At 31.7% G+C, this 15,537-nt stretch overlaps 2 protein-coding genes across 2 annotated transcripts in view; one reads left to right on the forward strand and one right to left on the reverse strand.

The window, feature by feature from the left end:
* The window catches only part of LOC113393579 (programmed cell death protein 2), a 324,102-nt gene that overhangs the window by 292,319 nt on the left and 16,246 nt on the right, over positions 1–15,537 (reverse strand). The gene's annotated exons all lie outside the window — the stretch shown is intronic.
* LOC113393414 (transmembrane protease serine 9) overlaps positions 1–15,537 on the forward strand; it is a 36,233-nt gene that overhangs the window by 1,703 nt on the left and 18,993 nt on the right. The window contains exons 2-4 of the mRNA XM_026630285.2: positions 13,661–13,735; positions 15,042–15,144; positions 15,463–15,529. Coding sequence (XP_026486070.2) covers positions 15,076–15,144; positions 15,463–15,529 — 136 coding nt within the window. The 5' untranslated portion in view covers positions 13,661–13,735; positions 15,042–15,075. The remainder of the gene's footprint in view (positions 1–13,660; positions 13,736–15,041; positions 15,145–15,462; positions 15,530–15,537) is intronic.

Raw genomic sequence — 15,537 nt, forward strand, 5'->3', positions numbered from 1 at the left:
CGATATAAATCATAAAAAAATATAAGCAAACCTTTTTTTTTGGTAAATATTAGGCTTAGAGCGAATGTTACCAACATTCTCAACATCCTGTAGTTAAGAGAAAACGAATGATGATTACCAGAAGATTTATGGAATGTTTGATTATGAACTTGAAATTAACGTTTTCAGTTCTTATTTTAAAATCTATTGTTTGGTATTTTTAAAATTGATGAAGTGCTTGGTCTTGACATTGATATTGAAAATCGTTAAATCGATGACCTACAATAATTATTTTAGGAATTTTATCCGCTAATATACGGTTTTATGTTTTACAAATTATATAAATTATACTAATGTAATCAATAGGTCCATTTTGTTTATTCGTTTTTCGGGTTCAAAAACTTCTCATACGATTGGAATGGAATTATGAATTAATAATTGTTTCAGAACAGATGTAGGTAATATTTTATGATTATAATATGTTTATTTATTTTTATTTATTTATTTATTTATTTATTTATTTATTTATTTATTTATTTATTTATTTATTTATTTATTTATTTATTTATTTATTTATTTATTTATTTATTTATTTATTTATTTATTTATTTATTTATTTATTTGGGAAACAAACAATTTTAAAAACACTGTAATATAAAACAAAAATAACATAAAACACAAATCAATCAAGTTTCCACTTAAAGCAATGTAAAGCAATGCAAGCATGTTGTATATTTTTTGAGAAATAGCTTACTATGTCAACGTCTTCGGCGCATACATATTGATATCTTATGGAAGAAAGATTGATTATTCATTTTATTTAAAAAATATATAAATGATAAACTAACTTAATAAAGCGGTTTAATTAAATTTACTTATCACACAATATTAACCTTTATCAAAATAATTAATATACTTATTTATTATAGTATAAGTATTAGCCGGTAAACTAGCGGGAGAAGGTTTAGAGTTCATTATCAGATTGGCAGAATTTCATCCGACACATGCAGAGTTCCTCACGATGTTTTCCTTCGCCAACAAGGACGAGCACAAATTAAATGCATGAAAATTTAGTGGTGTTCGTTTAGTTTCAAACCCGTTATCTTCGCTTATGATTCACGTTTCACTTAGGCATTTTGCTTATATTACAGCTTAAACTGTAAACTGCAGCAGACTGCTAGGCGTCAAAAATGCAAAGTTTTTAGATATATTATAAGATATCCAAATAAAATCACTACTGAAAACTTGCTTGTAATATATACGGTCATCCTTACCTTCCATTAATGAAAACAATTGTCAAATATATTTACAACTTCAGTCTCGTCAAACAATGTTATCGAGAAAATCCAAATGTATTTAACCTGGTTTTTATCTCTAGACGTTTGCTAGGTTGAGTCATTGAGAATATGTAGTAGATTAGCTCTTACACCTTAATTAATGTTCATTGGTTAAACATAACGACTTATAAATTTTCTCTCACTATTTCTGTATTCCTCAAGGTTAATCAGATCACTGTATTGACGTTTGTCAGATATTTTTAAAGTTTTTGTAAAAAAAATTACCTTCAATTCTAACAGAAGGACAATCACAATCAATCTAGATCAGTAACAGTCGTAAATATCTCAATATCCCTACTTTCCTGTTAAGGAGAAGCGGTTGAACGGTTTTTCTTCTTTTTCTTGTTTGGTAACTATTGACGAGATTAAGTGTTATCAATAAAAAAATGAAAATATATAGTACATCATTAAAATTTATAAACGTATTTTTAAATTTTTAATAATAATTCGAAGAATATTATGTAAATGAAAACTCAATGGAATTCAAATTTCATCTATGTTTGCCTGAAATTGCTTCAAATTGCTAAAGTAAATTTGCCTACCGCCTGACAATATTGAAAACTTTTTTATGAAATATTTATTGAAATGATTAATGTTTTTGTGAATTATTACTTTTATCTATGATGACATATATTATATTATATATTATAATATATATATATAGCCCTCGTATATTATATTTTTTTAATTGTTTGGAAACTTCATACGGTGCTGTATGTATTCCGGATGGATTCCATTGTAACAAGACGCGGGCGTGGTTATTGATAAAAAAGTTAAAAATCTACCTCCAAGGTTAAACTTTAAACGATCCGAGTCACGGGCATTGCTTATATTACAATTAAATTTTGTATATTCCACAGGTAACATATTATACGACAAATGATTACAATGCTTTGAAATAAAGTGTCTGAAACGAAATATTTGCGGTAAACTAACGCAAATGTAACACGTGTTATTATAAACCATCATAAATGCCTGTTACGTAGTTTACAAAAGTTTTATGTAACGTACAGCTAAAAATAATACACCTAAGATAATATGAAGTTTTCCGGCAGTGTTGCTATAGCATCAAAAGTTTAAATTACGAGTTTATTATTATTTGGAAATAGATTGCGAAATTGTTATCCATTTATTAGACAAATTGGTATTTCTGCTATATTACCTATATAAATAAAGCTATCGATATTCCATTGTTTTTTTAAAAATAAGGCATTCGTATATTGAGAAAAAGAAACTTCATCACCTATTAAAATATTATTACTAATATCGTAACCAACGATGCGGATGATAGTTCGCAATTTTATGGTCATAAATTAATTTTCGTGGATACGCAGTTTTTATGTTTGAAGCCAATAAAGTTAATTAATGGTTAATTTATGCAAGTGACGAATAGTATTTTGTCCAAGGTTGGTCGTGGTTGGGCGAAGATGCGTAGATTTACGATCGCGTCCAACGATCCGCGACCGATCATTGCGTTACAGACATACCGATAGTTAAATTAAAAGTTTCCGGCAAGTGTGTGATTAATTGCTGCATTTCATAATAGTATAATAATGTTAAACGAACCAGTATTTTTATTAAAAAATGGCATATTTTATTGTCGTATTAGAAGGTTGTCTTTGAAGCTTTAAATATATTAATGTGTGGACATTTGATATCTTGGTATAGCAGGTATATTTCTGGGGTAAGAACCTTAGCTTAGATTATTTATAAATTAATAAAAGTGAGAAAGTTTTTGATTTATTTTAGGAATTTCCATAATTTGTTTGTGGATACAGGACTTTTATATAAATATACTAGTTTTTATACAAATATAATATGAGCTCGTGACTTCGTGCGCGATTGAATTTAACAAAAAAGTTATTTTTGAAGCTTAAGTTACTCCTTATTACATCAGCTTTCTGCCCGTGAAAGACCCGTCAAAATCGGTCCAGCCGTTCCAGAAATTAGCCGGAACAAACAGACAGACAAAAATTGAAAAAAGTTATGTTGGTATAGGTACCGTGTGAACATAAATATTCATTTAGAAAAAAGCGGTTATTTTAATATTACAAACAGACAATCCAATTTTATTATATTTATAGAAGATTATTATAAATTGAACTTCATTGTGTATCAAGATCGTTACATACCTTGTAGAATTTGTTACACATAAGTATTTATTGTACAAACGGGTGATGATGGTGATGGTTATTTTATTCGCTAATTTCGGCCAAAGCGGGCGATATCAGGAGGGACTAGCCAACTATACAGTTTACAGTATACTCTAAGGCCAGCGCCACACTAGACGGAAATTCCGTCGTCGAACTTCCGCTGCGGAACGCCAATACATGTTATTGCATATAAAATACAAATAGCGGACACACTACACGGAAGATCGGTCGTTCCGTCGCGGACGATCCATCGCTCGGAGCGGACCGCTCACTCGCTCGCGTCTGCTCGGTCGTCCGCGATCCGATTTTCCGTCAGCGTAAGATCGGCAACGTCGCATTACAGGTATTTGTATGCTTCGCGCCACATTCAGCGGATAATTCGCAGTGACGACGCACGCACAGGATGTTTGACACTGAACGATTTATTATAGAAGTGCAAAATAGAGTTTTTTTCTTGTTTTTTCCTTTGGGATTCTAGAGAAAAGCCGGATAGAACTGCAAAGAAACGAGCATGGGAAGATATTGCGAAAATAATGTACGACAATTGGGATAGTGAAATAGAAACCAAACAGCGAGCACTTGGTGAGTTTATCACTTTATTAATTTTCTATACCTAGGTATATCTAATTATAAGTACTCGTATGGATGTAAGTACTAATTGAAACCGTTATTAATATGAACCTACTTAACAATGATTATATCAGTCACCTTACCTAAATGAAGTTGTGTTGCCACTCTAGTTTACCTTCTTCCAGAAAATATATTTTAAATAAATCCCTCGTATTTATGGCATTAGAGGGTCTAGATGTATTACAGTTTGTTAATGTAGGTAGATCAGATAACAATTCGTCGTTGTAGTTCAAACCGTCTCGTCTCCGTACAAAGTTATGAAGAACACATGTTGTTTTTACTATCTCTGTAGCAAAATCCGGGTTAACAAGTATGGCCGTATGAAGAACTCTCCACTTGTTGCTCAATATGCCGAAAGTACATTCCACATAACGCCTTGCACGAGATAGGCGGTAGTTAAACGTACGTTTTTCTATGTCTAATGTTTTATTGGGGTAGGGTCGCATAACATTTTTATGTAAAGCGAAAGCCTCGTCAGCTACCAGTATTTTATCCTCAGGTAGGTCTAACATGTCATGGTAAAGTTTCTGTCCGAAATTTGAACTTCTAAATACATTACTGTCAGCTTCTTTTCCAAAAGATCCAACATCGATAGAAATGAAGCAATAATTAGAATATGCGGGTGCCATAAGAAAAATTGAAAAAAAAATTATAGTTAAAATAGTTAAATCCGCTGTTGTCAGGATTAATTATTCTTATATGTTTACCATCCACGGTTCCTAAACAGTTTGGAAAATTTGCGTATTTATAAAATTCTTCTGCCACTTTTAACCACGATTCCTTATTTGGCTCGGGCATTTCAAGTGGTTGCAGTACTTTCCATACTACTTCATAATGTCTTTTATTATTTCTGCAATAGTCGATCGTCCCATCCAAAAACCGTGAGATAAAGGTAGACAAATACCTGAAACAAAAAAAACGTTCAGCATCATCACGTTTTCCCACCAGTGGCTCCTCCAATCTAAAATAATTAATTAAACATTTATAAACAAACTTATGAAAAATTTGGTTCGGTCAATCCCTCAAGGCTACATTTAACTATGTTTCGCATCGATTCACATAATTAACTTAAAACTTACTTAAACTTTTTTGCATCGCTAATACACTATGTGAAAACATAGTTAAAATGTAGTATTGAGGGAGTCAACGAAGCGGATTTTCCATATGTGGTATTGATAAATTATAGTAATTGTACTTGTAATTAATTATTTTATATTGGTGGCGCCACTATCGGAGCTATATCACCCCAAGCTAAGTTATTTCGATATTTTGTTGATACTTATATTATTTAATTTTACAGTGGATGAACTTCATAAGAAATAGAAGCACTGAACACATTATTACGTAAAAAAAAAAAAACAAGATAATACAAGAAGGGGAAGTGCAGCTCCCAAGAAACGTAAAAACTCCTACATTGAATTGCTGAGATTCTTGGATGTGGTGAAAGAGTCTCAGGTCTCATCGGGGAACATAAGCTCTCCGGCAGGTAATAATGAGTAAAATGAAAATTCTTGTGATGAAATATCAACTAATACAAACACTCAACCAAGAAATGCAAACGCACAAGAAACTGTAACTGAGAATTTTATTCCACCTCAAACTGAAGAAGGTTCAGGGACCTCTCAAATGAAAAGAAAATCTAAAATGACAGCCTTTCAACAGAGTTTAATTACAGCAATGAGTAAAAAGCAACAATCACCTAAAGCAGCCGAAGAAGATGCCGACACGAAATTTTTACTTTCTTTACTTCCTCAAATTAAGAGCCTAAATGAAAGATAAAATTGTGAGTTCAGAATCGAAATGATGAATTTGATTTATGAAATCAAATATCGTAACTCATTTAACATGTCACATAATTAAACGTATTCTTACAACCATCCTGGCTATAGTACATGCGAACAATCACCTACAACATATAATATACCTATAAGAGATGTGTCAACGCCGGTGTACCAAGGATATACTTCGAATACAAACAGTACCAGCTCCTATTCGACCATATAGTCACCCGAATCTATTGAAACTCAAGTAGGTCCAATTCAATCAGCTGAAGCTGAAACAGCACACTCAATTGAGGAAATCGATGAAATGTTACAGAATAGGTCCACTTAATTGAGATAATAGAGGAAATGTTGCAGCAATTTACTTCAATAAAAATTAAAAGTTGAAATTTTATTCAATAAAAAGTAATTAATCAATAATTTGTTTCATTTCATATGGAGAGATGGTTGGCAAGAAGTGTGTGTGTATGTGTGAGGGTGAGTACGAGTGTGTTTGGGAGTAGTGTTTCGTCAGTTTGTAATATGTGTATATTTCGTAAAAATAAAGGTATAACTTGTGTTATGCCATATACTTACTTAATATTTATCTTACCTTAATGTAACGGTCAGCCTTTCTTCGGGAGGTATAGCTATTCTAAGTTTTATATTTTGCTTGGTAATATAGTCCTTAGTTAAATTCAGCAATAAATCAAATGATTGTATGGACATACGATAATATTCGAATGCTTTATCTGGATTAAGTCTTAGTTGCATTTACAGGGTATGAAATTGCCCAATTTCTAGTCGAAGAATATTTAAGGGATGAACCCAATATTTACGCTTTCTTCTTCTTTCTTCTTCTAATGCCTCATAAATAGCTATCCCTTCTATCGGATCCATCACGAATGCACGACCACACCGTATAAGCGCAGGCAGCCGACTGATGATCTGCCACTGAATATTCAGTGTGGCTGGTGCCGTATAGAATGGATTGACCGCCGCGGAAGTTCGGCGACAGAATTTCCGTCAAGTGTGGCAAGGCCCTAAGAGTGAGCACAAAAGGTGTACGCACAAAATTCGATGGGACTTTGAATTTGTTACGATCGGAAAGGGTTCCAAGGGTTTCATGTGATTTTCGAGGAAAGAAAGGTAAAAGTACTAAAATCCAAATTCGGAGCTGCTATTAACAATTTAATTTCAGAAAAAGCCCTAATAAATACCCAATAACTAGACCAACTTGTCATACTTTTAAAGTATTATACATATATTTAACCCTTGTGGATTGTTTACTTATGTAAAAATACGTAAAATATGCTTCTACAACAATGAGGTATTTAGAACGTGTAACGTAACAGCTTAATCAAATATAGCAACATTTGTTACTGTTACTACGACAGTTGCGCTACAAATGATTTATAATTGTTTGCTTAAATTATATTATAATTTAAATCTGAAATTCACATTCAAATTTAATTCGTACCTATAATTGAATAAAACATTATCTACAAAACTAAACATAAAGGATTTAGCCGTTAAATTACCTTACGGTTGTTAAAGACAAGATAAATAAATAAAAAAGATCAGATTTTTTATATTATTAACTTTACCATGTTGCCTAGCCACGTGACAAATTTATTTCAATTAGAATTCGAAAAATATTTGAATACACAAACAATCACAAACGTGAAATATTCCTGGCGGCTTTAATATCTAAAGATAAAGAATCTTGAATGGTAAATCCATTGAAAATCCCTATTTGTGTATTCAAATAAAAATTCTTAATTAATTATTTTAGACAAACGTGCCGATATTTTTGTTTCGTGATTTATGATATTTGATTAAATCACCTTTGCATAAATATAATCGTTTTTTATTGTTATCTTCGACGTCTTTACGTATTGGTGTCTGTAGCTGCACTGGTTAGCTAGGTAGACGATTATACAAGAGCAGACTAAATATCCAGTGTTTTTAAAACCGCCTATAAAAAGAAACCAAGGTTACTGTAAATTGCAATATCTGGATGTTAATTGACATATTCTTTGATGTTTATTTAATTTCGACGAATTATACTTTTTAAATCGACTTCTGCCCACATTTATTCTTGCATAAAAACTTTTATTTATCTAGATGGGAATTAATGAAAACTAAATTTCAATTAATTAAAAACGTTACATCATTTTTTTAAAGTGCGGTTTCCGTAACTAATTAAAATAAAAGTTATGAGAGCAAAAGTATTCTCTTTTGCGAAGCGATTTTAGAACAAGAACCCAGAAAGCGTTAAGGCTGCTTCTTTTGGTAATTAAAAAATAAATAAAAAATGTATAGAAATGTTTGTGTTATAAAGGTTAGGTTATTATAAATTTGTGTGTCCGTGGGTAATAGGCAAACTTTGGAAATAAAATGCATTCAATTCAATTGTAAAATAATCCAAAAAAAAGTACGCTGTGTATATTTTGCTGTTTCTTCTAAGAAGTAGTTTTCACTTCGACTACCAATAAATAAGTGACATACTTCTGTACTGAATAAATTTATTTGAATTTGTCCGTAGTAAGAAGTGATTTCTTTTTAAATGTATCTAATCTCTATGTAAAAACATGGATCTGCTCATACATTACAAGGAAACGTAAAAAACCTATGTACAAAATCAATAAACATTCCTCATTTTCGTAACTTATTTTTTATTTGATTATTAATATTTTATACGAGTATGAGTATGCAGTTACAGATTTAATATTTTCACTTCACCCTTTTAAGTATAGACGCGTGGCAAACCTTTATATGCTTTGACCTATCGATATTAATCGTAAACCAAATTTTCGTAGCCTCGTATTCGTATATCCTATTCTTCTTAGTAACCTGTAGTCGCGCCCACCGCCCATAAAGATTGAACTTTGGTACCATATCTGATACCTTACACAATCATGGTGGAATGGAGATGGAAAAAAACGCATTTACTCGTTTCATGTTACCGTGATTACCACGACACCCCACGGGGAGAACAAGTGCATAGCGCCGCCGCCATCTACCCGGTCTTCTTCAAAAGAGCATGCCGTTTATCAGACTCGGCAGCAAAAGGCCTTCGACGATAATTGCCAAGTAATGCCACTGGAGTTTCCACCAAAATTCATCAGAGTATGGCGCGCCGTGTCTAGAAGCGAACCGTATTCATGGCAGTAGGACCACACCTTCCGCCTGGCTATTACAATGCAGGTACTTACTGATACAACCGTAGCTGGTACGCACCTGCATCTCACTGTTAAAGGGACCCCATAACCCTCCTCCGTCGCCGCTTGTTTTCGCCTCTACTGGGAATCAGTACACTTCCGGGAATACCTTTGCATGTTATTCCTAGGGCTGATGGATGCCTGTGACAATTCTCACGAGTGAAAAGTGTCACAGCCGTCCAGGACAGTTTCTGGTCCTCCTATTTTGGATAGCAGGGTGACCTAAGGCGGCAGCGGCGTTGAGGAATCTAGGCCCGATTTAGACAAAATGCTCTTCGAAGTTCCGTCTTTTGTCCAGGACCAGGCCCAGATATCAACTGGTCTTGCACCTTAATCACCGCCCCCTGGGGGCCCCGACGTGGAATTGTGCCTGCCACCTATGGTAACTAAGACGTTACGTTCTTTGTGTAAGGATATAGAATAGAATAATCGTGTAGGAGAATAATTAATGACACTTGATTTTGTACCACCAACGTTAATAATTATTATTTAACCGCTTGCTATTCTCTTATTCTAAGAACGAATGTTACACAAATACACTATTGACAGTTAAATGGTATTTGATGTAGTGCTAAGTAAATAACTAAGTTAAGTAACTTTGTACGTACCTCACTCGTGAAATATTGAAAACCGACTTACGATGATACATTGATGATTGATCGATTGATGATATATTGGCGCGTGTATCCTTTAAGTTTTAAATTAATTTTGGTCAATGTCGCATATCGCCTTCTAACATTTCTCGAACGTACTTTGCGGTGAGTTTCGAGTGTGCTCTTACATAATAGTTCGTTCATATATAATAGTAGAAAAGTATCGCGTTACTTAAACGTTTACGTAACGCAATTTATTTGCGACAAAAAAAAAACAGAGATAAAATATCGTATACAACTTGAATCGCCTAAACTGACTAATTATTCTATATAAATATGACCTTTTTTGGATTCCTATACAAATATTTTTTGGGTACTATATACTTGTAATAACTACAGGATAAGGCTTTGTGCAACCTTGTCTAGGTATATACGGCCCGCTTATCACATATTCTGATAATAAACGGCAATACTTGTATTGTTGTGAGTGAGTCAGTATTTGTAGTGTTTAAAATGTTTGAGTGAACCACTAGGAACATAACATCTTAATTCCCAAGGTTGGTGGCACATTGGCGATGTAAGGTATGGTTAATATTTCTTCTGGCGTAAATTTCAAAGGCGGTGGCGACTTCTTGACTTTGATCAATCCTCATCGAAAATTTGATTCATCGAATTAATAATTTTGGAAGATTTAAAGTAACCGCATGAACTCATAATACACATCAGCTATCAGCTGCTCTTCTTTCAATATAATACATTTGTATTTACAAAAATACTTTTATATTATTAATTACGGGAAACGTTAAAAACTACAATGTCATTTATTTCAATCTTATCGAAATTTAAGGAAGTAACAAGTTAAATAGAAAAAGATAATAACATTATATACTTCACAAGAATAAGGCTTCCAAAAATTCGAGACAAAAATGATTTGGGTTCATTTTTCATTACCCTGGGGCCTCCGAACTGGTAAATATGATCTTATATTTTTTTAGTATTTCCACTAATTAAAAGTCATTCGTTTTTTGTAGCAATCTATCAGCTGTATTTTTTATAAAATAGCAATTAAATTAATAGAAATTTAATCTGAAAAAATATTAGATAAGAAGTTCCAATTAAATTAATCATTTTGGCAAATGGTCTTAAAAATTATGCAAGAACTTCACACGAGCAAGATAAGTACAGCATGAGAAGTAACTTTCAGTTTTTTAAATATACATGTATATATGCAGTAACTATTTTTAATTCATATTTGTACATATATATTTAAGCACTTAATGTTATCAATTCTTATGTTAATAAATATTTTAAAAAATCCATATATATAATTTTTCTATATTATTTATTTATCAGTCTTTGAAGCTTAATATTTGTTCTCGCGAGAGCTTAAGTAGTTAAAAGGAAATATGTGATAAACTCCAAATATGTTGGTGATTGGTTTTTTAAGGCAGAATGAATGCATCAAAAAATACCTACTCTAGTTAATCGAATACATGGATATCGGGGATATTCTGAGCGTGGCATCTGTCGCCTCACATGCGGTCAAACTGACCTTATGTACAAGCGGCGCCGCGCACTTCATTTATTCGCTTTTGTTATCGACTGAGTTACATATTACAAAATGGAAATCGAATTGATCTGATGTTATTTATGAAAAAAAGGACAGTCACTATAAATATAAATATGTCGTTTTTCATTTGCTTCCCAAGGTTAAACGATAGTCTACAAAAGATACCTCAATTATATTATACAATTAACTTGTTGTGTTCCATGGCAGACTTTATACGAGTTGTTGCCTTTTTAAATGAATGTCTTCAATATGTTTTCTTATATACCTATTGGTTTTTGTAGTAATTTAGATTGAAAAAGAGTTGCTACACTTGTACACTAAATACTACGCAATGATGGCATATCTCTCAAATATATATGGTTCTGGACATGTATACGTTGCAATTTTTTTATACGTAAAGATATTTTGTTGTTATTGTTGTTTGTCTTGATAGTCAAATGGCTAGCTTATACTGTCTACGACTTGCAAAACCCGAGGTATTGTGTTCAAACCACAACCACAATAAAAAATAATTGTTTTTCATTTCGCAATTTTCTCGAAAGTAGCCATAGGTCGGAAACCTCAGTTGGCAGTACTAGCACATCCCCAAGTTTTGCCTTCCCATGGGATGAGTGAGGGAATATAGAATTCACAAATGGTCACACATACATACATATATACACAACTAATTCATTCTAGAGGCTAGACTTCCTGGGTCTCACAGTTGTCAAAATCAGTCAATCAGGCATCACTACTATATACCTTCCCATTCGAAAATCAAACTGGAATACAGCAATACCAATTATTGCTGTTCCGAGGTAGTACCGTGCATATCGAAGGCCGGTCCCAACCAAGTAATAAGTTTACATTGAGACGTATTTCTGTTTCTTTTGATGATGCTTTAACATTCAATATTTATATATTACGGTACAATTTAATTGCCCGTAAAAAAATGCATAAAACGTTTCACTTTTTGTAACATTAAAATACCTTTACTCTGATTTTTTAATGTAACACAGATGGAATGTTATTTTTATTGATTTGTTTTCGCTATGTATACTTACGTAACATTTTATTAATTTTTTTATAAAATCAAAATATTTTTTTTTCAAGTAATCCGTTCACAGGAACGTTTTATTTGGAAGACAAGATTTTCTTTGAAAAACTATAAAAAAACACGATTAGACATATTTTTTACAGAATTATATGTGTTATTACAGTCAGGAAGTTAATTAAATTCAATTACGAAGAAATTGCCGAAAGCGAGTCAATAAATACGTGGAAATATATATTATTTATATTTTATTAAAAATGAAATTTATAAATAATACATCCTGTACAAATTTAATGAATAAAAATACCAACATTTTATACCGTAATATTGTCAAAAAAATCCGCAGTTCAATTTATTCGAAAAGTATGTATCCTTATCAAAATAAAGATCATTTACATTTTCAATATTTTGTAAATACTAAATAATAACTGTGTTCTATTCTTAATTTGTATTATGATTTTTAGAGATTTTTTTATAAGCTATATCAATACAAGACTAAGACAAGTTATGTGATAGTTTTCGTATGTTGGCACTCGGCATTCGGACCGTTAAAGCTAAAGACTCAATGCCGATTCCTAGACTATTTATAGTACTATTTTGGTTATAATATTTATCTCTTTACTGGCTCGTTGCTGGGTGGTTGCTGACTGACAGATGCTGGACTGAGTTTTTCAGTCAAGAAATCACATCAGCAGTTTGAGGTTTGGACGTTGGCATTCTTAACAGTCTCGTACCTCGCAAAGCACGTTAATCCTTGGTCCTGGACCTGATGTTTCTGTAGTTTTTTTTTTTATTCTTTGCCATTATATTAGATTATGAGAGTAGAACTCCTTGACCGAAACCTGTTCCGAAGACATTACCATCAACTTATTATTTTATTAACAAATAGAATACGACCCTTATTTTAACGGGACGGTATATAATATGTTTACATTAAATCATAAATCTTAACCAAATTATTCAAACGATTAATTGTCATTAAAATTTTATTAGATTACAATGTACCAAGGAATAATATATTCACTTGGGGAAATAAGTTTTATCCATAATTTTTAAATTTTATAGTTATAGAATAACAGTATTGCTATAGATTCTTTTGATTTGAATATAATCAATTTGTCATATGTCATAATACGCATCCACATATAACAGAGTTTTAACGAAAACCCGTCTGGGTAGATAACCACGTCACATACTATACCGCTAAATAGTTAGTATTCCGGTGTTCCGCTAGCGCGTTGAGGACGTAAGTAAAATTTTATACCGCCCGGAATATAAATTCTTAAAGTGCAAATATCTATAACAACTGTATATATATGGGCCGTCGGTAAACTGCCAGCTACTTAGAATAAAAAAAAAATAAGAAAGTTATTATTTTCAGGTACATGTCACGAAAATAATCAGAATTTGGTATTCTCCTTATAACACACATGTCTACTGTAACGGGACACTTATGGTACGTACAAAATATTTTATGGCTAGACAATTTTCTTCTTGACCCACATTGCTATTTTTGGCTAATATAATTTGTTTGTCTATGCTATTGTGAATAAAATTATGTCACGATGCCATATAAGTGTCATCTACAAATGGTAAACTTGAATAAGAGGTGTCAACGAGTAACTAGCGGTTACTAATTGCATTGTTCTTGGTGAACACACGAAGAACATCTAGATGCTAGACGCAATAATAGACATTTAAATCGAGGCTAATCTTTCCTTTTTAATATTTTTACAGTTAATAAAGTATTTAAAACTAATAAAATTAAAAGAAACTTTAGAAAAATATTGAATTATTTAAATAAGCATTTGCGGTGTTCTTTTTTTAAAATTACAATATTTTTGGACTTTAATATAGTAACGAAATGAAACTGTAAATCAAAATTCGTGACATTCTGATAATCGCCTTTATCGTGTTTTATTGAAATAACGATCACCTCAAATAATATTTTAACTTAATAATGATTTTAAACTCAACTTTAACTATACTTTTGCGATTTTTTCGTACGATCAAACAGATTTTTTTCATATTTAAATAGCGCAAAATGTTGCACAACACGTCACTTTACCACCTTTTGTAAATGATGTTTATTATTTATTACATGAATGTTTAATATTTATTTAACGCGTGTGTAATTGTTACATGCCAGTATTTTAACGCATTAAACATTTTATTAAACAAACTTACATTATCATAAATAAGGTTAATAAATTCAATTTGACATGGTACGATAAACAATCATAAGACTCTAATTCATTTCACAACGAAAGTAGACATCTTGAATGGGTGTCATAAAATCTTTACGATGTCATACATATGTCTTTGAGTAATATAAGTATATGAAATAAATAATATATAATAATTTTATTTATTGACATAACCTAATATGAGTAACATTTTTATTAAATGTATTAATGTTTTACAATAGAACGAAATCGAATATATTTACCGAATTGTTTCTTTTACTTTTATAAATGCAAAAATAACTTAAGGCTTAATTTATTTAAAAAAAAAACTCAATCAGTACTTACTTTGATAATCAACAAATTGTGTGGACAACCTTATTAAAGAAATGTAGTTAAGACTTTATCCCTTCTAATTGTCTACTAGTGTTGCACTCGCCGTCTGTAAATTCTAGATAATTGCTTAACAGTAGAACGATCTTATTTAACTTCGCAACTATAATTGAAACTGGACGATGTAAATAATTTCCTCGTTTCTCTTCTATACTGGTTATTTCAAAGTTGCTTGTTGTTTAACAGATGTTGAGTCCTGACTCTATAGAAATAATTAGATATGATGTGGATTCATGTTATGTTAATATTGTCTCTGATCATCGACAAGGAATTATCTCGAGGACATCGTGTGAGTATGACCTTATTTACATGGCCTATTTGAATTTGATATCCTATTGTTATTTGTTATCTCAGTAATGTACAAAAGTTAATAAAATTTTAAAAGGTCCATTGTTGACATTGCAAGTGGCATTGCATTTCCACAAAAATCAAATGGCGTTCTGCCAAATTGAAATATGTGTTGCTTGTTCAATATAAACCATTGCAACCATTGTGTGGTAAATACATGTTTAAAAATCGTTGACCCAGTTAACTAAACGTCATATTGTTAACGTGTGCTTTTATATCGATTGAATTACATCGACTAGACATTACAATACGTTTTCAGATAGAACCTGAATTCCAAATGAATGCAAAATTAGAGAGTTCAAATAAAGAATACGTTCTGGAAAATGGTACGATA

This window comes from Vanessa tameamea, chromosome 6 (assembly GCF_037043105.1).
Source record: "Vanessa tameamea isolate UH-Manoa-2023 chromosome 6, ilVanTame1 primary haplotype, whole genome shotgun sequence".
Lineage (NCBI taxonomy): Eukaryota > Metazoa > Arthropoda > Insecta > Lepidoptera > Nymphalidae > Vanessa > Vanessa tameamea.